General features: G+C 39.2%; 1 protein-coding gene and 1 pseudogene across 3 annotated transcripts; both read right to left on the reverse strand.

Annotated features, from left to right (window-relative positions):
- The window catches only part of LOC117455513 (dual specificity testis-specific protein kinase 2-like), an 83944-nt pseudogene that overhangs the window by 43036 nt on the left and 14028 nt on the right, over positions 1 to 26880 (reverse strand).
- LOC117455529 (excitatory amino acid transporter 3-like) lies at positions 1146 to 11829 on the reverse strand. Of its 3 annotated transcripts, none has more exons than XM_034095065.2 (15): positions 11725 to 11829; positions 11571 to 11619; positions 11157 to 11296; positions 9030 to 9170; positions 6861 to 6947; positions 6172 to 6283; positions 5531 to 5573; positions 5397 to 5459; positions 5119 to 5300; positions 4776 to 4883; positions 4301 to 4423; positions 4013 to 4207; positions 3038 to 3158; positions 1953 to 2066; positions 1146 to 1793 (listed from the first exon to the last, which is right to left on the reverse strand). In XM_034095065.2, the coding sequence occupies exons 4-15, from the start codon at positions 9082 to 9084 to the stop codon at positions 1776 to 1778; spliced, it is 1221 nt and encodes a 406-aa protein (XP_033950956.1). In that variant the 5' UTR covers positions 9085 to 9170; positions 11157 to 11296; positions 11571 to 11619; positions 11725 to 11829; the 3' UTR covers positions 1146 to 1775. The 3 variants fall into 3 exon arrangements, with proteins under 3 accessions (XP_033950956.1, XP_033950973.1, XP_033950965.1); XM_034095082.2 differs by having other exon boundaries at positions 11571 to 11610; positions 11725 to 11805; XM_034095074.2 differs by lacking the exon at positions 11571 to 11619 and having other exon boundaries at positions 11725 to 11826.

Here is a 26880-nt window from a genome sequence, read left to right on the forward strand (position 1 = left end):
CAAATGTATTGAACATGTACAAACTCCTGTGTATCCTGAGGCTCTGAGCCCCATTTCTTTTCCTCACAGACGGCAACAAAAGTCCAAAATTATACGATTTAAAATAAAAGCAATAGCTGTGGCTTGATATTGAGTAAGAACATGTTCTTAAGAACCACGCAGCTTCCGGTCTCCCTCGACCCGACCGGAGAAAAAGACGTACTGCAGCCTGCAGGCACGAAACACGTTACCAGTAGAAATACATTGCTTTAAAATCGTGCTGTGCAACACGAAAAAAAAGGGGCAAATTGTGATGGTGAACACGAATCAATAGCTTAAAAATCGTGTTGGTGAACACGAAATGCCGTGAGACTGGGTTGGAAGGCCACCTGTGTGCACAACTTCCTGCGCAGGAAGACGATAGGAAGGAATTCACGCACACCTGCCGTCGCAGAGTCGAGTGATGAAGCTCCAACCCTGTGTGATGCACCGAGGATGGGCTCAAACAACGCCACACGCCGATCCATCCAACTGCGGGAGACCTTCTGCTCCTATCTGAATGAGGAGGGTGCAGTGCCATGGCAGCAGAACGTGGTGTAGGGGCACCAAAATCAAACATTCCTAATAAACATGTTTCTTGAATTGATATTATTATATTATGATATGACTAACAACCTTTTTCTTTCAGCCCTGTTTTTACTGATAAACCACTCATAACTTCAATATGTTTTCACTGAACAATTACAGAAGAAAGCACATTATATATACCGACATGAAACAGAACTTCACCAGTGTATCTTCTTGTTGGCAGATGATGTGGTCAGTAGTCTTAATGGTTTGTCTGATCCTCAGACGAAGGTATTTGTTGTAATGAGTCCCCAGTACAGTAAATGAATCAGACATGCCAGTGTCTGATGGCGCTGCTTTGTGTGTGTGATTAGTGATCTGTTCCATTCCACTCCCAGCTTCTTTACACACTTTGTTTTGAACTTTTCTAAATGTCCAACCTGTTGAATAATTCAACACTACCTAAGCTGTAAATATTATTTTGTAGCAATAAAGGCATTTCCTTGTGTGTTGGTGTGTGTGTGTTCGTGTTTAGCAGACCATTACAGCACAGCTGCAAAGAAATGATGGAAACACTTTATGATGCTAATGTGTAAAAATGCAATTTAAACATGTTTTTATTTTTAAATGCACTTTTTAACATTCATATTCATTTATGACTAGAACCACAACACATTTTAGAGCAATATTCGATATGACTCATGAATAAGCCACATAAGATTTTACTTAAATTATATATAAAGACAGTATTTATGTTTGTGAATGCTATCTAAATATAATTTGTTAATATCAATGAATATGGTGATTATGTTTTTTAGGTATTAAAATACATGACTGCAGCTTCTTTAGTTTTTATTCACCAATAAATACTGAAATAGATCCAGTTCAATTCAAATACATCGATACAATTCAATACATTAATCTGTTACATTAATTACATTCAATATATTTAGTGCAATAACTACAGTAACTTGATACAGTTTTAAAAACCTTCTACTCAATAAACTAACAACTGTGCCATATACATAACTACTACACCAAGACAAAATGAAATAAATGTGTACTAAATAATCATGACAACAACTTAATGGGATTTTTGTGAACTTTCTCAAGTGTAGTTGTCATCTTAGCCCTCCTGATATTCCAGAGCGCTGAACATGTCTTCCTCGTCCTGGCAGTGCTCCTCTGGGCTGAACTCAGCCAGGACCTGATCCAGGCTGAGTTCCTCATCATCGACGATCTGCACCCTAGCCATGCAAAGCACAAAGAGGTCAGCAGAATAAAAGATATACTTTGGTTTTTAACCTGCTGCTCCTCTCTGCCACGAGACTAAAGGAAGTCTTTACTTCACCTTTTCTGCAAATGTAAAGGCAAAACCCAACAAATAAGACGAGATAGATGTGTACCTTGGCATTGACGGTCCTTGGTCCATTTCTCCCAGTTGTCCTTTTGACACCTCGTGAACGATTGCCACGCCAATACAGTTTCCCAAGACGTTGACAACACTGTTGCAGCGGTCTCTGAAAGACACCAACAGACCATGAAAGTTGAGCAGATGTTCTGATTTATTTTTGTTTCTTTGATCCATTTGCACTTCAGCTGGCCGACCAAAAGGACAAAAGAATGTTAGCTGGTTAGCGAACCATTCCGCATAAAGCATAAAAGAGATACATAACATATCTGCTAACAGAGCACTTATATACTAATAAAGGACTGGCTTATCTATAGCCAGTTGAGTAGCACTTGAAATACTTGGCTCTATGAAACCTGATGTACTTATATGGTTCTGTTTTCTTTAAGGTTGTGTCTTCCTGGTCGAATGCACTTATTGTAAGTCGCTTTGGATAAAAGCGTCAGCTAAATGCAATGTAATGTAATGTAATATCTTAACTGACCATTGACTGTTTAAAAGCGGTCAGGACAAATTTGCTCGGACAACAAAACAAAACATGCATAAACATTTCAAGAAAACCAGTGGTATAATGTGTTGAAGTACATTTACTCAAGTATGTACTTGATTTTGGGGTATTTGTACTTTACTTATTTTATAAGCCAATATTGTACTTTTATTCTGCTGCATTTATCTAACAAAATATATTACTAGTTACTTTACAGATTCTGATTATTCGCTAATAAGAAATATAAATAAAGTAAAATATATAATTATATAGATATTATATATTATCTTAAGGTTAAGATATTCAGTAGTAGTATATACAGTAATTAAAATAAGCTCCACGTTTACTAGCTGTGACAAACAAGTGAATCAATAATCACAATCCAATATTTAAGCGATGTAGCTCTGAATTGAGCTACATCGCCCAATAAGTACTTTTACTTTTTGTTATTCAAGTATATTTGAATGCCCATACTTTTGTACTTCTTCTTAAGCAAGATATTAATTGCATGACTTGTACTTGTAACTGGTGCACCAGTCAAGAAACAGAAAAGGCAGCTCCAGTCATTTCTCCATGACTTGTGTTAAACTTACAGGAGCCAGAATGGTGGCTTCCTTGGCAGGTAAACCAACGGCCATCAGAACAAACATCGTGGTCATTCCTCCAGTAGCCGGGATCCCTGAGGATCCTATGCTGCACACTCCTGATGTCAACCTGCAGATCAAACAGACACATAGAACTTTACCAAGTCTATTCCTTTTAAGTGTCTCATCTTGTACACTTTTAACCAATATTATAAAAATGCTCAGTTGGACACTGCATTCTGATTGGTGCATTTTGACATTCAGCAGTCTACTCTTTGTTGATAGCAGACCGTTGCTCTGATCAAGGGACCATGTGCGGTGATATCGATCCGCAGAAAGAAGTCAATGTAACGCACATACATCTTCCTTCTTTCCAAAACACCAATCATTTCATATTTGTGGAAAGCACGACACTTGAATCTTGGATTTGTGACGGCTGGAAATGCAGCATAATGGACTATATTTATTTAGCGGAAACAATACAATCATTTTTTAATTGATGACCTGTTGAAAGCAATATTTTGGATCAAAGTATGGATTTATTTAGTAAGAAGCCGTGTAATACAGGGAGGCGTGTGACGCAGTGGGTTGTGCGTTGGGTACAGGGGGTCACAGGTTCAAACCCCACTGCAGTCAGCATGTCGTTGTGTCCCTGAGACACGTCACCCCAAAGTGCTCCCGTGGGGATTGCCCACAGTATTGAGTATGTAAGTCGCTTTGGATAAAAGCGGGATACAATTCAGCAAACAGGAGAGAGAGAGAGAGAGAGAGAGAGAGAGAGAGAGAGAGAGAGAGAGAGAGAGAGAGAGAGAGAGAGAGAGAGAGAGAGAGAGCGAATGTTTAGTGCGAATGCATTGGCACTAATAAGCCCCTTGAGGGTTTATTCCAAGCACCCTGTCAAGGCTCCTTCTTACTCCAATGTCCTGCACACTAAATATTATCACTTCTTAACTGGTGATGATGGTCTGGTTTTGAGTGGCTTACGTAATAGCGATCAACTGGCCGATCTTCAGGTGGATGTGGTTGATCTGGGTAATGAAGATGGCTGCGGCCACCTCATAGAGGGCAGTTCCATCCATGTTGATGTTGGTCCCGATGGGCAGCATGTACTGAGTGACACTTTTGTGGATCATGAGTCGGCTCTCACAACATTGAGCAGTGAGTGGTAGTGTGTTCACGCTGGGAAACACACAATGCATGCTTCGTTAGTGAACATATATGCACATCTAATGATGAATGTTGAAATGTCAGCTCTGTGGTACATCGTCTCACCTTGACGAGCTGACCAGTGCCTGCTTTAAAGCGGGAACAACCTCCTTGATGACGTCATAGGGGTTACATCTCGTACACAGGAAATAGGTCAGAGGCAAAACTATTGTTGAGTGAATGATGTGCCTGAAACACACAATGAATGCACAATTCATATGGAATCATCTGATATAATTGCTGACACAGTTTGTCTACACAATGCAGCTGCCGGGCAAGAGTATTAAAACGACAAGACTGTAACAGCAATCCCAGGGTCTCAGGAAGTGAGCGAGCATGGCTGCCTTCTGCTGCTCATGTGTGTTTTGGTCTGGTTACGTATAACCAGTAGATTTTGGTGGATACAATTAACAAATGTGTTGCTTTAGCTTACTGTAGCTTGATGACTCGTTAAGGCTACAAGTGAGGGTCAATTAAATACCTGATTGATATATTATTTAACGCAAGGCTACTACTTTTTACCAAAAAAGGTGGAACATACCCAATAATAACCAGTGCCATGAACTTTCCAATTTGAAAGATAGTTGTCACGTTATCATACTCAATAACATAGCTTGTGGTCAAGAACAGCACTCCAACTGGCAAGAAGCTGAAAGATAACAATGACAGATGTAGATATTAGTTCAAAAGAAATCAGCTATGTTTTTGTCATTGAAGAAAATGATAAATCGACATAATAATGGATTCATATCGTTGGACGCCAAAACCTGAAAAACGGTCTAAAAGCAAAAGTAACAGGTAAAAGTTCACTAAAACTGTGAGCAGAAAAGGAAGTGGAATTTAACTGTATTTCTTGTTTCATAAGGTTTGTTGTACGAGCTTACCTCAGTGTCATGTCGACAATTAATTTTGTGGCCTCGTTGAGGGCTTGAAAGACATCTACAAGGACTTTCCCATCTTTTCCAATCCTGTTGAAGATTACGCGGAATATTAAAGCCCACACAATCAGGCCCAAAATGTTGGTTCCATCGACATATTTGACCAACAGTCGTATTTCTGTCATATTCTGTAACAAAGAGAAACATAGCAAAATGGTCATGAATCAAACATCAACGTCTTTCATGTAAACTTCAAAAAACAATCTTCAACAGAATTTTTTTACCGTATCCACGCTAGAATTGAACTCATCCGATTCAATTTCATATTCCAACCTATCAGTCTCGTACTACAAAAGATAAATAAAGTTTTAGCAACATTAATAATACAAATGAGCAGTTTGTCCTAATTGAAGCATACCTGTCTGAAGCTAGCCTGAATCAGGCATTTAGGCGCCATGTTCCTGTGAACAAAAGACAAGTCACACCATCAGTATGTTTGGAAATGGTGAAACAACCAAGGAATTGTGTCTTAGTCAAGGACATTATGCAACACTTCTGTATTAAATGACTTAGTTGAATACTGGAATCTGATTTGGGCATCCAGCAGTCTGCTCTTTTTGATAGCAGACAAGTCAAGGGACAAGTGGAGTCGTATCAATCCGCAGAAAGGAGAACAGTCCATTTAAAGGCAGGTGTCTCCTCCATTGGAAAAGCCTATGGAATACTTTTTATATATACATTTTTAAATGAGCAGAGAACATGGAACTTTGGAATGATGGCGGCAAAGCTGTCCCCAGTAAAGAAATGAAAAAGAGAACAATTAGAAGAAAGGAAAAACAAGGTTTCAGGGTGATTCAAACCCCCTCCATCGCCCTGTCAGTTGTTTGTGTTGCTATAACGGCCAGTTCGCTGCACATGATCTGCACTGAAGAACACCTGAAATACTAAATACTAAAGGAGACGATGAATGGATTTGAGTTCTCTAAATGTTTTAGCTGTTTCTGACTTAAAAGCCTTGCTGAACTGAATATGCAGGGAAAGCAGAAATGTTCTTCTCACCTTATGATGTCCATCAAGGAGTCAATATTGAAGAAGGGCTCAATGTCTTCAGGGTCTTCTCCTTCAACAGAAGGAGAAGACCCTGGTTCGAACATCATCACCAGAAATATCCCTGCAACACAGAATCCATGGTGGAGCGTGAGAATCCAAAACACCCCGTTCATGTGAGAAAGAGCACCAGCAGCTTTAAAGGGGCCTTGCTATGCTAATGTTCACATTCCTATGTGTTGCCTCTACTCTAACAGTCTCCATGCTTTAATGTGCTGCAGCACCTCTTTTCACCCTCTGTCTGAAACCAGAGCCCAGTCTGCTCTGATTGGATAGCTGGCCGGCTCGCTTGTGATTAGTCAACCACTCAGAGATGTCCCGCCCCTTAGCCTATCATGTACAATGTGTTGGAGCTCTAGCCAATAGAAGCTTCAGGCTACACTACCTTTGTATTTTATACTCAGATTAGGCTTCTGATTACAATTTTACAGGTAACTAGTAATTGTAACAAATTACATTTTTAAGTAACCTTCCCAAACCTGGAAATAAGTCAATATGTAACCTTGTTAATATAGCTGTATTACAACGGTCAGAGTGAGTTCTAAATTGCATATTTACACGCTCAAGTGAAAAGCAAAGGAAAACTTCAAATGCCATGTGCAGCAAATGTGAATAAAAAGAAGCCAAAGTCTTGCTCTTACCGATGGACAAAGACATGAGAGTGGTTGAGAGGAAGTATGCTGCTGCACGTCCAGCGATTACTCTGTGAGCCTTAAAACCAGAAGCACCTGGAAGAAACAACAACATGAGCAACAGGACGCTAAAGTCATGAACAACTCCAGTTCAGGAGTGATATTTAAAACCTCTGTGAGGAAGATAGAGACACATAAAGTATGACATCTCTAAATAGAAACCATTGGTGTTAGACATGTCAAACATTGTATTATTCACATAATCACGGCTTGTTTTAAATGCTAAACTTGGAAAGTCCATTTCAGGAATGTTCAAACTTTATGAACATTCTAATCCCTCTATGATCTGATACAAAAGCAATAACCTCCAACTATGATACACAACTAATCAGTGCTATAATTCTTCTTCTGGGCAACAACTTATATATTTTATTTTAAATATTATGTGCATGACGTGTTGAATCTGCAACTAAAGACTATTTTGAAAATGGATTCATCTGAATATGTTCTCAATTGATTAATCTATAAAATGCCATAGAAAAGTGAAATATTTATCAAAGTCAAAGGTGATGTCTTTAAAAGTTTAGTTTTGTCCGTGTCAATCCCACACTTATTCACTTTACTATGATATGAAGCGAGAAAAGCAGCACATCTCTGTATTAGAGTCTAAAAACTGGCCGATTTTCCATAAAAATGACAGTTCTTCTTTGGAAATGATAATAATAATATAATATGTGTTATAAAAATACCACAGCGTAAACAGATGACAGGATTTAACTGTACATGCATAAGGAAATTCATGAAATAGGTGAAGTTCTGGGTCAGATCCTTTAAAGAGGATAACGGGTGTACGAATGAGGGGTTTGAATATGTATTGGGAAAGCTTGAGGGCTCACCCCACACCCAACTGAATCCCTGTAATGGAGTAAAGCCTCATTCACCTCTCATTCTAACATATGGGATGAATGGATATCTACTTCTTTAATGGAAGGTCAGATATGGACATGATAACACGTTTTTTACCAGAATAGAACAGAACCTCATTCTTCGTGAAACAATTGTACATTTAATCTGAACAATCCGCAGAGTAACACAGTAGACCATTTTATTCTGAACTACTTTCTAACACAGAAATCGTTCAGGTCATTTTGGAGGCGATCGCGTGTCATAAAGGTGGCTCAGTGCCAATGAATGGCAAGAAGGAGAAAAGGGGCAGTACAAGCCTACTGTATGTTGTAGCTTTCAAAACACGAATAAGCCTCTGCAAAAGATCAAAGAAGCAGGATGTATTTCTATCAAGATTGTTGAACATTAAACAACAATTCTGACATTTTAAGGGGAGGTTATAATAATGTTTTACTCAGACAAGTAAAAAGTAGAATTCCAGAGCAATAAAAATGCACCATTGATCAATCCATTAAAGGTTGGTCTGATCTAACCAGTAGCTTAAGTTGGCTGATTTTAGCAAACTTTAGGTTAACATTAATAAGTAGGTTTATCGGCAACATTAATCTACTTGTGTTAGTTCTAGCATTTACCATGCTGCTGTAATTGTGACTTGTGGCACTGGAGCTCTTCATCACGAGTTACGCTCTCCTTAATGAAGGGTATTAAGGTTATAGGAGCAGTATGTTCCTTTGAACCCTGACATGTGTTTTGTATCATGTGGGATACAGTCGTTTGAGAGGTTGCGTCCATGTGTAAAATGGGTGTGATAACAGTGTAATTATTACAGTCTTATATGGGTGTAATATTGGTGTTACATGGCTGTAGTATCTGTTTAATAAAACAGCGGTGTAATAACAGTATAACATGGGTATAATCTGGATGTAATACAGATGTATAATGGTCTAACATGGGTGTAAAAGGGGTGTATAAATGTGTTTAATTTCAATTAAATTAATCATGGGTGTAATAATATTATAATAGGGGTGTAATAACAGTGTAATTATGGTGAGAAATGGGTGTAACTTTGCTGCTACATGGTGTGGTCGAATAACAGTGTAATGTGGGTGTAATATTGGGTTAACGTGGTATAGGGGTGTATTATTGTGTAATATGGGTGTAGTCTTAAAAATAGCAATCAATTACTTTTCCAACATTTTTAAATTGTGAATGCACACAATTGTTCACCTTATTTGATGAGCTAACAGTGTGAGAAATACTGCTGTGGCTTACCTGTTATCAGATTGGTCAGAAGGAGAGGCACGGTCATCAGCTGAACCATCTGCATGAGGATTTCTCCCGGGAAGCCGATTTACTGCTTGTCGTGCTCCGAGATGTGGATGTAGAACTTGAGAAACAAGCCCGCAGTTATACCTGTGAGACAATTTTCGGAGAATTTTTTTAGAAATGTTGCAAAGAAAAGCTTTAAATAGCTGGGAACTGCGATTTAGTAATACAATAATACATCTTTTCACCACTTCAGCCATCCATAATCATTTGGGGGAAATTTGTAGAGCACTTTCAATTCTTCAACAAAGCTCCATTACCATTACAACCTTATGTTAAAGTCAGGTTAAATGTAGCTCTTGAATAATTATATGTAATTAAAAAAGGTCACATGATTATAGAATTCCTATTTCTTGATCTTTGTTTCCATGTTTATATTGACTGTATTGAATTTGTATGTTTTGGCGTTGGCTCATTTTATGGCTGGAACACATTTAGACTGGGTCATTTTTTATACATTTCTTAAAATCAAGTGCGTTGCATTGACGTCTAGGTCTGCAACAAGTAACTTTTTTTATTGTCAATTACTATCTTGAAGAATTAGTTGTATTGTCCATAACATCCTGAAAATGCCCAAGATTATCTCCCCAACAGTTTTGTTTTCTCCACAACTGAAGATGTTGGATTTATTGTCATAGGGTGGTTAAGACACACGGTACATATTCACAGTGAGGAAGCTGGAATCATAGAAGTTCAATTTGTTCTCTTAAAAAAAATACTAAAATTGACAATCGATTATTTTAATAATCAACAACTAACGAATATATCTATTCAACTTTGCAGTTCTAATGCTGTTGGACTGTCCGCTGGATTTATCTATCTGACACATTGTCAATCACTTGAACAAGAAATGTTGCTGTATGCAAGAAAAACCATTAAAAGTGGAACGGCAACAATAGAACTTTTTTAAATTAAATTACATTCTGTAAAATGTGTAAAACCACTAAAATATATATATAATCATTCTAATCTGTTCATCTCAGTATGTCAATGACTATGTCAAAATGGATTACATGTTCTTCATTCATAACTGCTAATAATGACTTCTGATGTATCTTCATAAACTGTACTAATGTCATACTATCAGGCAGAATGCCATGACCTTAAAAGTTAAATATTAAAGTGTCTCTTGTTAAACTAAATGGGTGGTAGACATTTGACATGGGGTTATTATTACCATGGCAACTCTTTTAACAGCTCTGTAATGATTTAAATTGTCTACTGGAATTAGATTTAACCTGGAGAGACCATTTGCTACTCTACTACATTTGGAAGCAAATGTTTTACTTTTTACTTCACTATATTTATTTTACAGATTCATTTAGTTACAGGATGGTGTGGTTGCCTTGGTAACAGGTTATTGTTATGACTTGATTATGCAATGGAATCCTTGGGGAAAGAACAATTTCCTCAGTGTTTTATACAGTTTGATTTATCTTACTGATGTTGTCATTCAAATATGCTTTTAATATCTTTTACATTTGTTATTTTATTTCATTTAAGGTTTGTTTCTAATTTCAGTAAAAAGCCACTTCTAAAGCTTTAAATGTGTAACACACTGTAAGAACTAAAATCTTGCCAAGTAAAACTGTTCTAATATCTAGTCATAATATGTCTTTACACTTGCTATAAGACTTAAGAAGATGAAACCATTTTTTTAAGCTGCTGTGGTATTTGTAAAAGATGGATCATCTTGTTTCAAGAAATGAATCTTACTTGATTTTAATAAACAGTTTTATTGGAAACACTAACACAAGAACATCGAAAACGTTTCCAATCATTTCCTGATCCTGGGCAAATATAGTTCTAAATAATTGTTCAACAAATCTTCCCAAGCAAATGTTCACTTGCCATATTGGCAGGTTAAAGAGTGGAAGTGAAAACACCTTATTTTTATTATAATTTAACTTGATTTACGGGCAGCATTTTTCCAGTGCACAGTCTCTGCCCCTGAACGGCACGTGCCGTGTCTACATAGACGTTAACCGTTATATAGCATTACTAGCTAACGCTACTTCGATTTCCAAACAAAATAAAGTTGGTAAAATAGCTATGTAGTTTCTTATCAACTACCCAGGACCACAGCCGAGATAACTGCAGCCAGATAGCTGTTTTGAAGCACGGCATCCCGGCATTTCTTCACTAGGCCCCGGCCGTTTCCGAACCCTTGTTCAGGAACGTTAGTCTCCATCTTCCTACAGTCTGGTTGTTAGCTAAAAGTAAATAAACAGATATTAGCGTAAGCACAATTCTGAAATCATATTTAGATAATTTAATAATAAACATTCAGATTACATTTATAACAAACTGACATATTAACTAAAGCTATCACCAACAAGTTAAAAAGAGCTCAGTCTGGTTGTTAGCTAAAAGTAAATAAACAGATATTAGCGTAAGCACAATTCTGAAATCATATTTAGATCATTTAATAATAAACATTCAGATTACATTTACAACAAACTGACATATTAACTAAAGCTTACTCACCAACAAGTTAAAAAGAGCTCAGCCTGGCTGTTGGCTGAAACTAAACAAACTGACATTCCAAAATACTTAACTGATGCCAAACATTCAGAGAAAACCGTTCAAACGGTTTTTTACTGAAATAAAATGTATACATTTGACAGAATAGGTTACTCACCAGAACAGATAAAGTGAGGTCCGTAGCACCAGCTGGTCTCTGTTGAACTTGTTTTAGTGTTTTTATTCAAACTTCATTTCTAATAGACCTAACGTGATCTATGAAACTCAACAGATCAGGCTCCATGGCAACCCTGAGTCCCTGACACATTACACGTTATGTAAAACATTCTCATTCTGTTCAATTGTATTTTCTATGAATAATATCTGTCTGCAAAGTAGTTAATATTGTAATGTTCCTTGTATGCACCGTTAGGGGGCGCCATTGCACCAATACTATCAAGCAGTCCTCCTTCCTCCCCTCACAGGTGTTTTCGGTGCTTGTTGGTTAATATCATGTTCGTCATTCAGATTGTCTATTGTAACTTTATTATGTGAACATGACAATTATGCAGGCTTGGGGAGAAACAGATTACATATGGGAGTATCTCTTCTCAGGATACAAAAAGGCAATAAAACTGTATCGCTTTGCAGTTACAATTAACATAGAGGTTACTGGTACATTTGTATTTAAAGGGGATCCCTTGAAGGATTATTACATCATTCATTACATTTTGAAATAAATATAAATAGGCTATAATGTCAGACGTACTGCCTGAAATGTATTCTTTGGTTTTTATGTAAGCGATTTTTCTGAGATCGAAGGTGTAGATGCTTTACATAATTGAAAGCCCAGACAAATGTGTGATATTCGACCACAATAATTTACCTGATTTGACATCCCATGTACGGACTCCTGTTGGGGAAGAACATTGAAATGCACTACAGCAGTGGTTCTCAACCTTTTTGAGTCCTGTACCGCCAAAGCATTTCAAGCCAACCTAAAGTACCCCTGCTACTATACGCAATCAATCGTGGTGATCCCCAGGATATATTTAATAGTCTATATATTGTGGCAGACTGTGTGTGTGTGTGTGTGTGTGTGTGTGTGTGTGTGTGTGTGTGTGTGTGTGTGTGTGTGTGTGTGTGTGTGTGTGTGTGTGTGTGTGTGTGTGTGTGTGTGTGTGTGTGTGTGTGTGTGTGTGTGTGTGTGTGTGTGTGTGTGTGTGTGTGTGTGTGTGTGTGTGTGTGTGTGTGTGTGTGTGTGTGTGTGTGTGTGTGTGTGACCCAATCAGACAATTAATGTGACACTTAAATCATATTCAATCATAACTAATCATATACATTATAATAGCCATTGTTTAAAGACTTTTTAAAAAGAAGTAAGGTATCTCACCAATGAAAGTGACACTTGAGCCTGTTTCTCCCTCATCAGTTGTGTGAGTCTGGGGGAGATTGTTGCAACAGCTGTGACCAGGTTATTCTCCAGGTTGAGTCTGTTCCTGTGTTTAGTCTTGAGGGAGTCAGTCCGACAGACGGACAACTTCTCACTTCAAAAAAGAAGAAGAAATCTACACCGCAAAAATAATTAAACAAGCGAGTACCTGTTTTTCCTGGCCAAGGACAGGTTCATGAACACAACACGAGCGTAACGTGCCTTCACGTGGTATATGTCTCGTCTGAAAGGAGTGCTGAGCACCGGAACGCCGCTCCAGCCCTTAACATATTGCAATACCCATAAGGGTACACATGCCGCAGTGTTTGCGTGGCTGTGTCTTTAGTTGTAAGCACAGTGGCGATCTGTTGTTATTAGCATCTGGTTAGCTAGCTATGCTAACGAATTTAAAGAGCTTTTCTACAACCAGGTGGAAGAGAGCTATCTCCTGAGAGGCTCAAATAACCTCAGCTCAGTGAGGTTAAGGCACACCTTGATGTGATCATTATAGTTATTAATGAGACTAAATGAACAACTGGTATAAAATACTATATGACAGCAACAAAAAAGTTGTTAAAAATAACAAGAATAGAGTTTAAAAGGGGAGTGATTTGTAAAATATCCAAAAAGGAAAATATGCTACAGTTCTGTTTCATATGGGTGTTGAGAGATGTATCCATAGATCTCTTAATGTTGCTCTCAAAGTGCACCACATTGATGCTTTTAACTTCAATATTTAAACATTACACATATCCACAGTATTTAAGTAATGTTAATTGACAATAAATATTGTTGTTTTTGAATTGTACTTTCTTTATTTGATTGGCAGTCAGTTGTTGATTACATGCAGACGTTGATAAAGCTACAGGTCACTTCAATATATATCACACTAATTCATGAAGCAACTTAGACATTTTGATGTTCCGGACCTTTGCATGGGGAGATTTTCTCTAACTGGACCTCGTTGCATTTTAGTTGAAGACCCCTGACATAGAGGATCAAGACCTGCATGATTTGTTTCAACAGAAAGTTGCATCTTTCTTACTGCGTATGCAAACGATTTTGCATGTGTCTAAGACAAAAACCCAGGAAATTATAAAGGAGCTATGTAGTATTAGCTCAGCTGTGGAAGAGTGCACACCACAAATAATTGGAAGTGTACTGATCAACCACAATTGTGCAGTCACCACTGCTATAACAGAGATAGTTAAAAAAGCAAACCCCCTAAGTTTCCTGTCAAAGGGCGGACCTTTTGGCTCTGAATACAAAAGAGAAACTTTTTACAAGAATAATTTTAAAGTGATTGAGCCGATTGAATATGCATCTTCCAGACGTACATTTGTTTATATTCCAATTCTGAAAGTCTTGACAGAGCTGTTAAATCGTAATAATGTTCTTCTATTTCATGTATTGCATGTTCAACATCTGTATATGGTTTGACATATATATGCTTGTGCAATACCAAATATTGCATCTGGGCAGCTTGTGAAATGTGAAAACGTAGGTCACTTTGAACTTGGACTAAAATGATGTAATGTCACTTCTTCATATAGATCGTCAAGGAATTCACCAGGCTGATGTCGATGGACCTCAATTGGCTCTATGAGGGTCTGGACAGCCACCTGCAGAAACTCCTTCAGTTGTTCAGGTCAAAGCGCTTTGAGGGGATCAAAGAAATGACATCCTTAATGGAGAGCCTCGACAAGGATGTAAGTACAGTTCTTTACTTTAAAGTACTTTGAGGCAATAGAGCTGCCTTTCCACATTCATTCATGTGTTCTCGTGTAAACTCAATGTAAGTGTTACGACGGGATACAGGGGAAGGACCCAAAAGCAGGCGCCTGATGCAGTTCAATGATTTAATAAACAACATGGTGGTACAAAGGCTTAAGGGATAGTGAGGCAGGCAAGGCTCAGAGAAGGCAGGCCACACACGGACACGGACACACGGAATATGAAGGAATCTATTCAGTTAGCTGTGAGCGTAGTGCAAATAACCAGAATGCCTTGTGGAGTGAGGGGGTCATATAATTCTGATAGCAAGGAGCAATATGAATGTATCATGTGTTTTGGCAGGCATCGAACCAAAGGAAGAGGGCAGCATGTTGCAGGGCCTACCATGGTACATGAGGGAGGATCCTTCAACTATCATGAAGATGTGAGGTCAGCGCTGACATGTCGTTCAAGATGATCCAAAAGGAGTTCACAGGGGTACACTAGTCGTACAGGCGTCGTCTGTGTATGCACTTATGCCAAAGCATCTCTAAAGCACTTTCGTTGTTGTTTGTTTCTTTTTGCATGAAGCCAACGGATCCTGAAGAGGACGTCATCAAGGGAATGGTGATTGGAGTCCTTTCAGTCGTTGAAGATGTGAAGGAACCTCTTCCAGCTTCCTACAACGATGTCGCCCTCGTGATGGAGGAAAGGATAGTCATACGTGACCTTGGTGATGGACCCAATGCTTTGGTGAACCTGGTGGGATTGCAGGACGTGCAGAACCTTGACTATCCAAAAGACTTGACATACACCTCTGAGGTGATTCAGCGCCTGTTCATGGGAATTGGGTTGGACTCGTGCACGACTCGTGCACTCCCTGGGTCCACTCTCTAAAGAATATATTGCTCAGTTAGAGAGATGGCCTAGGAAGATGTCTCTGCATCCGTCCCAAAGGATGCATTTTCATTTTCTGTCCACTGTTTCATGTGTCCACTGTTCCAAGAGGAAAACACATGTATAGCCCCTCTGCGGGTCACACCAGTTTATTGGTTTTCATGTTCTCTTGCTCTATTTTGAGGAAGTGTCTGAGAGACACTAGTGTGTCTTTGATGTTGTACAGCAACCATGCACAGAGTGGATATGTCAGTACTGTTAGAATGTTTTAATGTTCTGACTGACAGTTAAGTTGAGAGAGATACCATTTTACTGCAGCACCCCTGAACACTTGCTCCTCAGAATGGACTCTGTTCAACAAGTCACTCAATCACAGTGGTATCTGGGACAGTGTCATTTCAGTGTGTGAGCAGCCCAGAGCAAAAACAATGGTGTGTTAGAGGGTGTGTTTGTTTGCTCTGCATGTCCCAAGGAAGGTCTGTATGATGTGTTCACATCCATTGACACTTATTTGAATTAAAAAAGCAACAGTGAACAGTTAATGAGTGTGTGGGTTGGAGTTCTTCATTTCTTCAGGTATTGATATTCAGGGTTCGTACGGGTGCTTGAAATCCTTGAAAATGCTTGAAATTTGACGTGGTGTTTTCAAGGTTGGGAAAGTGCTTGAATTTTGGAAATGGTGCTTGAAATTGAGATAAAGTGCTTGAAAATGTAAATGCTTTACTTTTACAATAAATTGCTGTCTGACTGAATAGTTCACTTTTTAGATTAAAAGAAAAGCATTGCTTCGCTTCTACATAAAACAGCTCCGCTGCGGCCTTCCCGCGCTATGCGCGCGACCTGCAAGTGTTTGTGTTACGTGTGACCTGGGCATTCTGATGAGAGATAGATGACTGTGTGCCAGGAGGTTGCCGTTTCAACGAGCGTTAGCTAGCAGAAGACAAATACAAGCCATGGCTAAGACTAGGGTCAAGCCCACGAGTAGCCTTCTGCAAAGTGTGCAACATAACGATGCGAGAGTCTGCGCTGACGAGCCATGAAAGGTACGCCGTAGAAGAGCATTTTAGATTAGGCTAACGTTGCATGTTACGTTTGTTTAAGCTAACGTTAGCGAGCTGAATAGCGAACTCGATTGAGGGATAATAATAATTGCAGGGGACAATCATTTCAGAGGAGCGTACCTATGTTAATATGTGCGTTACAGACGCCATCCTGTGGTCTTCAGAGGATGAAGCTCTAACGGCATTTCGTGTTATAGTCATGAAATGTAATCTATTGATTCGACACAGAGCGATTTTGAAAGCGATGTATTTCTACTGGTAGTATGTTTCGTGCCTAAACCAAATGTGACTTGCTCTATCGAAATCAGTCACATTGACCCGAAGACACATTTTCGTTTGTATTACTGGTCTGGGGGAAGCTCGTGTGTGTGTGTGTGTGTGTGTGTGTGTGTGTGTGTGTGTGTGTGTGTGTGTGTGTGTGTGTGTGTGTGTGTGTGTGTGTGTGTGTGTGTGTGTGTGTGTGTGTGTGTGTGTGTGTGTGTGTGTGTGTGAGTGTGTGTGTGTGTGTGTGTGTGTGTGTGTGTGTGTGTGTGTGTGTGTGTGTGTGTGTGTGTGTGTGTGTGTGTGTGTGTGTGTGTGTGTGTGTGTGTGTGTGTGTGTGTGTGTGTGTGTGTGTGTGTGTGTGTGTGTGTGTGTGTGTGTGTGTGTGTATGTGTGTAAGTACTCAGATATTGTACTTGAGTAAAAGTACAAGTACTCAGATCTTGTACTTGAGTAAAGTAGAAGTACCAGAGTGTAGGAATACTCTGTCACAGTAAAAGTCCTGCATTCAAAATGTTCCTCAAGTAAAAGTAGAAAAGTATTCTCCAGGGTGTCCGCGGGGTCTTAAAAAGTATTAAAAGTTGATAAATCAATTTAGCGAAAATTAAGGCTATTAAAAAGTATTAAACGGCATTTTCCAAGGTATTAAGAAGGTCCACAGCAACGACAACATGAAACACCCTTTAATTTACTGAACAACAACATGTCGGGAAACCCCCTCAAGTTGGCCCCATGCATAGCGTGCCATAAAATGCTGCTTCTTATTTTAAATTTCGTTGCCTTGCTCCGCTCTGTGGGGGTGGGGTTATCTGCTGGTGGACTACCTGAGAGATATACAGCAGGAGAACACGCCGTCCACCGCGGAGAATAAACAGAAGGGCAACCATGCTCCGGGGTTTTCTTCGCTGCTTTTGGTGTATTTTGTGGCGGCAGCAGCGCCACTTACAGGCCTGGCATATGTACTACAGCGTTTCCAGCATTTCCAGCGGTCTAGTGTGAACGGACACGTTAATGAATCGAATGCGCTTGAACGGAAGACTTTTTTGCGTTTGCGTATGTGTTTTACTGTATTATGTGTATTTATGTGTTTTACCCTCGTGGGGCCGGGGTCTAAGCCAAACTATATCCGGTCACAGAGATCTGATATTTTAAAGTAAGGTCAACACATATCGACCCTAAATATAGTCTATATTAAGAACGAGAAAAGTCTTAACATATATATCGTTTTTTGTAAACATATGACAAATGTGTGAGGGTGATGACGTCAGAGCATCGTCCTATGTGCCGGGCTTAGCCCCGGACAGCCCCAGCCCAATTGAACCCCTGGGTATTTGTGAGGGAGCTCCTATATGGCATTACCCCGCTGAAGCTCACCAAAGTTTAATATATTTCATAGTTTTGTCAATTGTTTTGTTTATTGGTCAAATACTGGTTTCTAATGGTTTCTGAGGAGTTTTACTGGAATGAAAGAGCACAGAGTACAGAAGCAACAAAGCAGCATGCTGCATTAAACCTGACCTTCACAGAGAGGTTGAAGTGCATGTGGAGAGGAGGCTTCAGTAGTCTGTCTGCACTCTGTTTAGTTGTGCTATCTTACAATCAATATAGTAAATGTGAGGTAAAGTGTGTCGCCAATGTAACCGGTTAGAACTCGAAGTTGCGATGAGGTCTTAAAATGTATGGGAAGGGTCTTAAAAAAGGTCTTAAAAGGTATTAAATTTGACTTCAGGATTCCTGCATATACCCTGTTCTCATCAAAATATAGTGAAAGACAGTAAAAGTAGTCGTTGTGCAGTTTGGTCCATTTCAGAATAATATATCTGATATGTTTTATAATGATTGATCATGAAAGTGTTGTCAAAGCTGGTGAAGATGCAGCTAGTCTGAAGTACTTTGTAGACTGCAGGGTAGCTGGTGGATTTACTCCAGGTGGAACTAAAGTCTGATTTAACACTTGATTATATTTCACATCATTCATCCAGATCTGTAGAGTAACTAAAGGGATTAAATACATGTAGTGTGGAGGGAAAGTACACCATTTACCTCTGACTATAGTAATCAATAATGTATTGAAAAGTTATTTGGCTGATTGTTTTATATTGGCTCAGACAGGTTATATGGGAGGCCCAGTCTACGTACAGATCACTAATTTTGGAAATATTAAACTTAGTTTTCTTTTCTTTAATTTTTCATCCTCGTGTAGAAGGCTATCACGAAACACACGTGGTTGTTTATAGCATAAAGAACATCTGATTTAATGTGAGGTAGGGAAATAATCATTTGAGTATGTGTATATAAATATGTAATTTACAACAGCTGTAAGATGCTTGAAAAGCTGGAAAATGCACCTTGAAAATGCTTGAAAAGTGCTTGAATTTGACTTTGGAAAAGGTGTAAGAACCCTGGATATTGTAATAACAGTCCTGATTGAAATGTCTGTTCATGTGTTAATATAGTTTAGACTAAGCTAGTTCTCATGTTGATGTATCGTATAACTTTGTAGCTATTCGTTTGCTTGTCCTGGTAAGTTCACTTGGTACTAGAAGTTGAACAAACACAGTTGTACATGTTGAGCTAACTTGATTAACACATTTTTAAGAACTCAATCAAATACGTTTAACCAACATCTTCTTAAGTTATCTTAACTAATATCTTCTAGTTCAAATAACTTGACACATGAAGTTGAGTCAACAGACTACAAGCTGTATCAACTAATGTATTGAAGTGTAATAGACTTGACAGTAAATGTGGAATCAACTGAACTCAGTCACAGCAACAAGATGGCTTGACTTAGTCACGTTGAGTCAACAAAGTGCAGCTCATCTTCAGGCTCCTATCCGAGGACACATCTCTGAGGTCTTCTTGCAGTCTGGCGGGAATGCTGCTGTTAATGCACGTCCCAAATGGATTACGCACCCAGTCCAGTGTGGATGACTTGTAGTCAATATCAGGGAAGTAGGAGTTGAACTCGTTCTTGAGCTTGGACGAATGTGTGTGTGTACTATGTTCACAATTGGAGCTCTGTCACATTCACCAGCAGCAATGTATGCGTTCAGCTGCAGGAAACAACTTGTATCCCCTTTTTCACATTTGCTCTGCCAGAGCTTGATCTTCTCCATGAATCCACACACTTTGTCATACAAGCTAAGAACATTTGTGTCTTTACCTTGAAGAGAGATTCAGCTGGTTGAGTTTGCTGAAAATATCAGAGAGGTATCCAGGGGCGGACTGGGACTACAAATCAGCCCGGGACTCTCGACCGGCCCACTTCGGTACCGCAAGTAAATACCGCTAGTAAATTGTCGGGGGGACTGGGGGGGTAGACAATTGACTAGCGGTAGACATTAAGGGTAAATAATGTGGACTTGTATTATCATTGGCCCCACCATTGTAACCACTGGCCCGGAGCATTCGTCCAAAAAAAATCGACTAATAATGAAGTAAATTAACACATTTGTTGCAATAGTAATGTATGCACTAACGACATTACTACTTGTATTACAACATTTTAATCATCAGTTCTTCCTCATTTTCCTCAATTGTTCATATTTGGTTTATTAAAATAATGATATTGTGGTCATTGTTAAAAAATGTCTGCTATTATTATTATTTGTATAATGCACTTTCTGCCTTCCTGTCATCAGGAGTTAGACATGTAATGGCTATGTAATAGATTTGATTAGATCCTTCATTATCCTAAACTGCTGGGACATTTCGCCAATACCTTTATATTGTCTACTCTATACTTACTGTCAGCATTGGTCGGCATTGATGTACAGAGCCGACAGAAGACCTTGTTTATATGGGCATCATATGGAGAGGTGCAGTGACGCGTCCTGAAACCAGGAAGTAGGCTGCTGGTTCCCTCGACAAGGGTTTTGGAAAATAGCTGGAAATAAGGTCTGTTTGATAAATGCACGTTTTGTTCAGCCGGATAATCTCCACATGTCTACCCTACTTTTATAATGTTCTAATCATAAATCTAATCGATAGATTATAAAAGGGTTTTAGGACGCGTCACTGCAGCCAACTCCATCATCAAGCTGGCACTTTCTCTCCCTCTTCTTCTCATGCTCCCCGTCACTCTCCTTGAACTCCTCCGGTGACTTTCTTTTATTTGAAGATTGTTTTTTGCCCGGTGCTTGGCCGGTTACCGCTGGTAATAAAAACATTTGGCGAATGGTTAGGTGGCGCGATAGTCTGTAGTGAAGCAGCGCGCTCCTGCTCCCGCTGCGCTCCTGCTCCCGCTGCGCTCCAAACAGCTGTTTGCTTTTCACCCAACAAAAACGACAACCGACTCACGGAACGCTCTGTTGTAGCGTTGATAAACGAAACAATTTAACTAAATTGCTAGTCAAAATACCAATACCACAGGACCATTTTTATATTTTTAGTGGCCCGAGCGGGCAAGTGGAAAGTACGTTATGCTGGCCCGGGGTGTCTAAATAGTGCTTCCGGGCCAGCGGGCCATTTAATGTCGAGCCCTGCCGGTTACCGGCCGGCCCACATCGTCCGACCGGCCCACTTCAGTACCGGCCCATCGGGATTCGTCCCGAACGTCCCGATGGCCAGTCCGCCCCTGGAGGTATCCCAGCCGAGCTACCCAGTCAGCGTCGTCGAACATAGCCACAAGTGGGTGTGTGTGCTCCGACAGAAATGCCCTCACTTCATTGCGTAGCTCGAACAGCCGCTGTAACGTCTTCCCTCGGGATAACCAGCGGACGTCAGTGTGAAGCAGGAGCTGTTCATGCTCTGACCCACCGTCTTCACAAAGTGACTGAAACAGTCTATGATTCAAAGGCCTGGACTGTATGAAGTTGATCACTTTTACGGCATCATTCAAAACATCGTTTAACTCTGGACTCGTTCTCTTGCTAGCTAATGCTTCTCGGTGAGTCATGCAGTGCGTCCATGTAACGTCAGGGTTTACCTTTTTTATGTGGGCCATTAATCCATTTACTCTGTCGGTCATCGCCGCAGCGCCGTCTGTGCACACATGAGAGCAGGATTTAGCTTGTGTTGAGAGAACAAATGGTCAATAACGTTAAAAACGTCCTGTCCGGTAGTTCTCCCCGTGAGTTTCTTGCAACACAGAATGTGCTCGTTCATCTCCAAAGTGTCTTTGTAACGCACACACGCAATCAGTTGTGCTTCCCCACTGACATCCGTTGATTCGTCCAACTGCAAAGCGAACGTACCAGACGCTTTACATTTCTCCACCACTTGGTCAATAATGCCCTAACTTTGTTTTAAAGATATGAAACCAAGCTTCCATGACTGCTTAGGATCCAAGCTTTCAGGAAATGTATAATATATTCAATTAGTTGAAAGTCTAGGGACATTGTAGTATGACATAAATGCATCAAATCCTAATCTTGTGCAATATGCGCATATGTCACCAGGAGGTTAACAATCTTAACAAGGTCCAATATTCTCAAATAAGGTATCTATGGATTGGCCTCAGCCTAAGCTATGTCACCATATGTGCATTATCTATGAGAGCCCTTCTCATCCTGAGATAACGGCACTTTTAATGAATGATTACTGATAGAATAATAACTTCAAAATCCACTACTTTACGGTCCAAGTCTAATTTTAACTAATCTAGGAATCCAATACCTTAAAATCCCACCTCATGAGTCTCAGGCCGTGATCAATTGGATTGTCGAAGAGTTCGTCTCTGTTGTCCGAGAGTATCAAGCAGAACATCCCCACACAATGCCATGGTCATTGAGGAGTTAGGGTGTAACCATCAGGGTGACCCAGCTTAATTATGGTAGGATGGGAATGTTTCTGACAAAATAAAACATAATAATAGTATAGGATTTTATTCTTAGAATACACCTTAATTTAATTTATTTATTTACTAATGAGTGTACCATTTTATCTATCCTATCACTGTACATGATTTACTGTTTATACCTTAGTCGGACCACGAAACTTTGTGGTGAGACTAACAAGTGGAAGAGGTCAACTGAGCGACTGAGTGAAGGCGTTTACATGTCTGCTTATATTCACTCCAGATGGAGGGCCTGGGACGGCATGTAGTTCATGAGATCACTAGTCATGGCCTCTCTCTAATTAATCTTATCTTTAGCTCACTTTCATTCTAAAATTAATCATCCCGACAATCGGTTTTAATATTAGAGTTGACCACTAAAATAGTTAAAACTTACTTATTTTAAACTGTCTACCTCTACCTCTTTCTCTTTTACCCGAACCTTTCCCCTCTCGGACCTTCAGGGGTGCCGCCAGAGGGTAACAGGGCCTATCCCGGCTCGGGGAGCAGAGAATTATTCACTGACCTTCTCCCTATCTCTCGATGCTGCCAAATAATATCCCAGCAGGGATATGTGTCCACTTCTCTCTCTCTCTCTCTCTCTCTCTCTCTCTCTCTCTCTCTCTCTCTCTCTCTCTCTCTCTCTCTCTCTCCCTCCCTATCTCTCGATGCTGCCAAATAATATCCCAGCAGGGATATGTGTCCACTTCTCTCTTTCTCTCTCTCTCTCTCTCTCTCTCTCTCTCTCTCTCTCTCTCTCTCTCTCTCTCTCTCTCTCCCTCCCTATCTCTCGATGCTGCCAAATAATATCCCAGCAGGGATCTTATCTCTCTCCCTATCCTCACCCTATTTCTAGATTAGAACTATTAATAAGTTGGGCATTTGACCCTTAAATATTACCATTTGGTTCAAAGTTTTCTGAATCTCCTTACTTATACTTGAAGAATAATATAGCAATTTAATAAATATACTACTAATACCTTAGTCGAACCACGAAACTTTGTGGTGAGACTAAAAAGTGGAAGAGGTCAACTGACGGATTCTACTGAGTGAAGGCATTTAAATATCTGCTTATATTCACTCCTAAATCTTAGAGTTTATTCCAACACTTAATTATTATCTAGGCATCTATTTTAAATGTCACCTTTCTTTGATTGTAGATTACAAGGATCATCAGATGCTCCTACTTTCTACATGATTTAGGTATTACAAGACAGATTCATTTTTATTAAAGATGTATGTGTCTCTTACTGAAATAATATTGGTGTTTTAATTCAAACCACAAATAACAATTAATAATGTACTTTTCTCCTACACAAATCTAATCTAAAAAACTCTCTTATCTCTCAGTATTATTTTCTTCTATCCCTCTTGGGTTAATAACAATAACAACATTAAATATATTTGGTTTAACAGACCTGATAACAAAAAGGTGCCTGCACTCCCCTCTATCACCACTAGATGGAGGCAGGAGAGCACAAATGGAGGGCCGACTATAGCATTAAGTCCACAAATCACTAATCATGTACTATATCTCTCTGATAAACTTAATTTTTAGCTCATTTACATTATAAAATAACACATTGTTTTAATTAAACTGGTCTGGTCGTTTTACATAACTCTAATATATCTGGTTCATCAATATTTTTATTATTTGACCTTAGTTTTCAACATTAAATCTCAATATTTAATGTTTTCCACTTAAAACCTTAACACTTGATACTATATATTCTAAACTAAGGATAATTTTACTTCTCATTATTTTGAGTAGACATCAATAGACCTATTTTTTTACCCTTAATTGGAACTCTAAATCTGACTTCGGACTCAGATACTTAACATAATTATAGTAATCCATTATTTTTGGATCACCTTACCCTCAATAAAAAGTAGAGGACTATTTGTCCCCCAAGTACCTCTATGTTGAGAGACTTATAACAGCTGTTTTATTTATTCATCACTTATACAATTACAATTCAATTATAATCATTCAAGTTCTAAGTATATTCTTTTTCCCACCAACATTGTTTTATAAAACTACATATATATTTTTCTCTAAAAAAGAGTGTATCAAGGTTTGACATGATGTATCATTTTCGGTCCAGACTTATTAAAAAGTAAAGACAAATAATCTGTCCTTTTTTATTTTGATGTTTTAATGAAGGGTCTATTGCAGGGGTGGGGAACCTCCGGCCTCCGGGCCGTATACGGCCCGCGAGACAATTTGGTACGGCCCTCGATGTCATTTATAAACACACGCAAAAAAAAAAAAAATGAAAGAAATCTAGACCGCAAACAAATTAAACAAGCGAGTGCCTGTTTTTCCTGGCCAAGGTCAGGGTCCTTGAACACAACACGAGCCTAACGTGTCATCACGTGGTATATGTCTCGACTGACAGGGGTGCAGTTCTGACGGAGAGCACCAGAACCACTCCAGCACTTCAGAAATTGCAGTACCGATAAATCCATACACATGCCGCAGTTTCTGCGTGTCTGTGTCTTTAGTTGAAAGCCCAGTGGCGATCTGCTCATCTGTCATACTGATCAGACAGTCAATAACTGTGTTGTTATCATTAGCATCTGGTTAGCTAGCTATGCTAACGAATATAAGAAGCTTTTTCTACAACCAGTGAGGTAAAGGCACATCTTTATATGATCATTATAGTTATAAAAAAAATAAGAGAATAAAGTAAACAGGTATAAAATACTATATGACAGTTATTAATAAAGAAGAATACAGTTTGAAAGGGGAGTGATTTGTCAAATATCCATAAATTAAAAGAAAATCTGCTTACAGTTGTGTTTGGGTGTTGAGAGATGTGTCCATAGATCTCCTAATGTTGCTCTCATAGTGCACCAGATTGATGCTTTTAACTTCAACATTTTAAAAAAATCTTCCCAGGGGAGCACGCCACACCCTGCACGTGCATGCATACGTGAGTCATGGTGAGATATCTGGATTAAGAGGTTGCTTTTTCTTTGCACAGAATGAAATGAATGGGCTGTGATTTTAGTTTTTTTAAGCAGAGGTCAATAACTTGTACGGCCCTCTGAGGATATTGTAAAAATTGAAATGGCCCTTGAGAGGAAAAAGGTTCCCCACCCCTGGTCTATTGGGACCTTATTTTGGGCATGGAACTTTGTGATTAAACTAACAAGTGGAACAACAGGTGGAAGGGGTCAACTGACCGACTACTGAGTGAAGGCATTTTAATATCCTTATTCTTATAATTTGTGTAACGCAAATACAACCTATCTTTAAGGCATTTCAAAAGATTTAAGGGCTTATCTTTAGAATATATCCTTATTTACCTACTTATGAGTGTACAGTTTTGACTTTGCTCTTATATAGGTACATACAATAGGGTTAGAATGAGTTTAAAATAATATTTTTGCATTATAATTCAGATGCTAATTTTATGCTAACACTATGCTAATGCTAATGGTGACGTCACAATCTCAGGACCATGACCCCTGACCCGGTCATTGTGCCACCCATAGATATATATAAACACTAGATGGCTCATGGGATATTTTCCAGCGTAGCTGACTGGCCGCCATCTTGCTACAGTCAACAGTTACTCTGATTCGCGTTATGGTAGCTGTTGTAAGGTGAGTGATCTGCACAAAAATACTCTTAACTCGCTGAAATCTTGACTGATTTACAAACGGTTTGGTTTATTATAAACATTATTAGCATGGCTATGATACAGGATGCTTGGACATGTTGAAATTGCAGCTTTTCTTTGTGTATGTGGTTGTATTTATTAGCTGGCTAATAACAAGAGGCTGTCAGTGAGACCTAGTATTACAAAGTTCACCCAGCAACTTTACACCAGTGGGAGAGGCAGAACTGCTCTTTCTTTTCAACACAACTTAAGTTACACATGATTTCTTCCAAGTGGTTTGGCTTGTTAAAAACATCTTGCATTATGATACAGGAATTTGCTGGCTTTGTGTTTACATACCTGACTATGCCGGACTTTTGTGCAGCCTACGGATGCTCCAATCGCCGCTGTCTGCAAACAAGAACCCGTGGGATCACCACATATGTTTATGTTTGCTCAGTCTAATAAACCCATAACATGGTTGTGAAAGAATACCAAAGCTGAGGCTGGACGATGATTGATTGTTAGTGTGCCATGTGTCACTGTGTGTCTTATTGGTTTTGTGGTATACTGTATTTTATTT

Source organism: Pseudochaenichthys georgianus, chromosome 1, assembly GCF_902827115.2.
Source record: "Pseudochaenichthys georgianus chromosome 1, fPseGeo1.2, whole genome shotgun sequence".
Taxonomy (NCBI): Eukaryota; Metazoa; Chordata; class Actinopteri; order Perciformes; family Channichthyidae; genus Pseudochaenichthys; species Pseudochaenichthys georgianus.

Coding starts and splice junctions, on each gene's coding strand:
- LOC117455529 (XM_034095065.2), bottom strand. CDS start 9,084: ATGCAGATGGTTCAGCTGATGACCGTGCCTCTCCTTCTGACCAATCTG. Junction 6,284..6,860: donor TCTCATGTCTTTGTCCATCG/GTAAGAGCAAGA, acceptor TCTGTGTTGCAG/GGATATTTCTGGTGATGATG. Junction 4,208..4,300: donor GCACTGGTCAGCTCGTCAAG/GTGAGACGATGT, acceptor TGTGTTTCCCAG/CGTGAACACACTACCACTCA.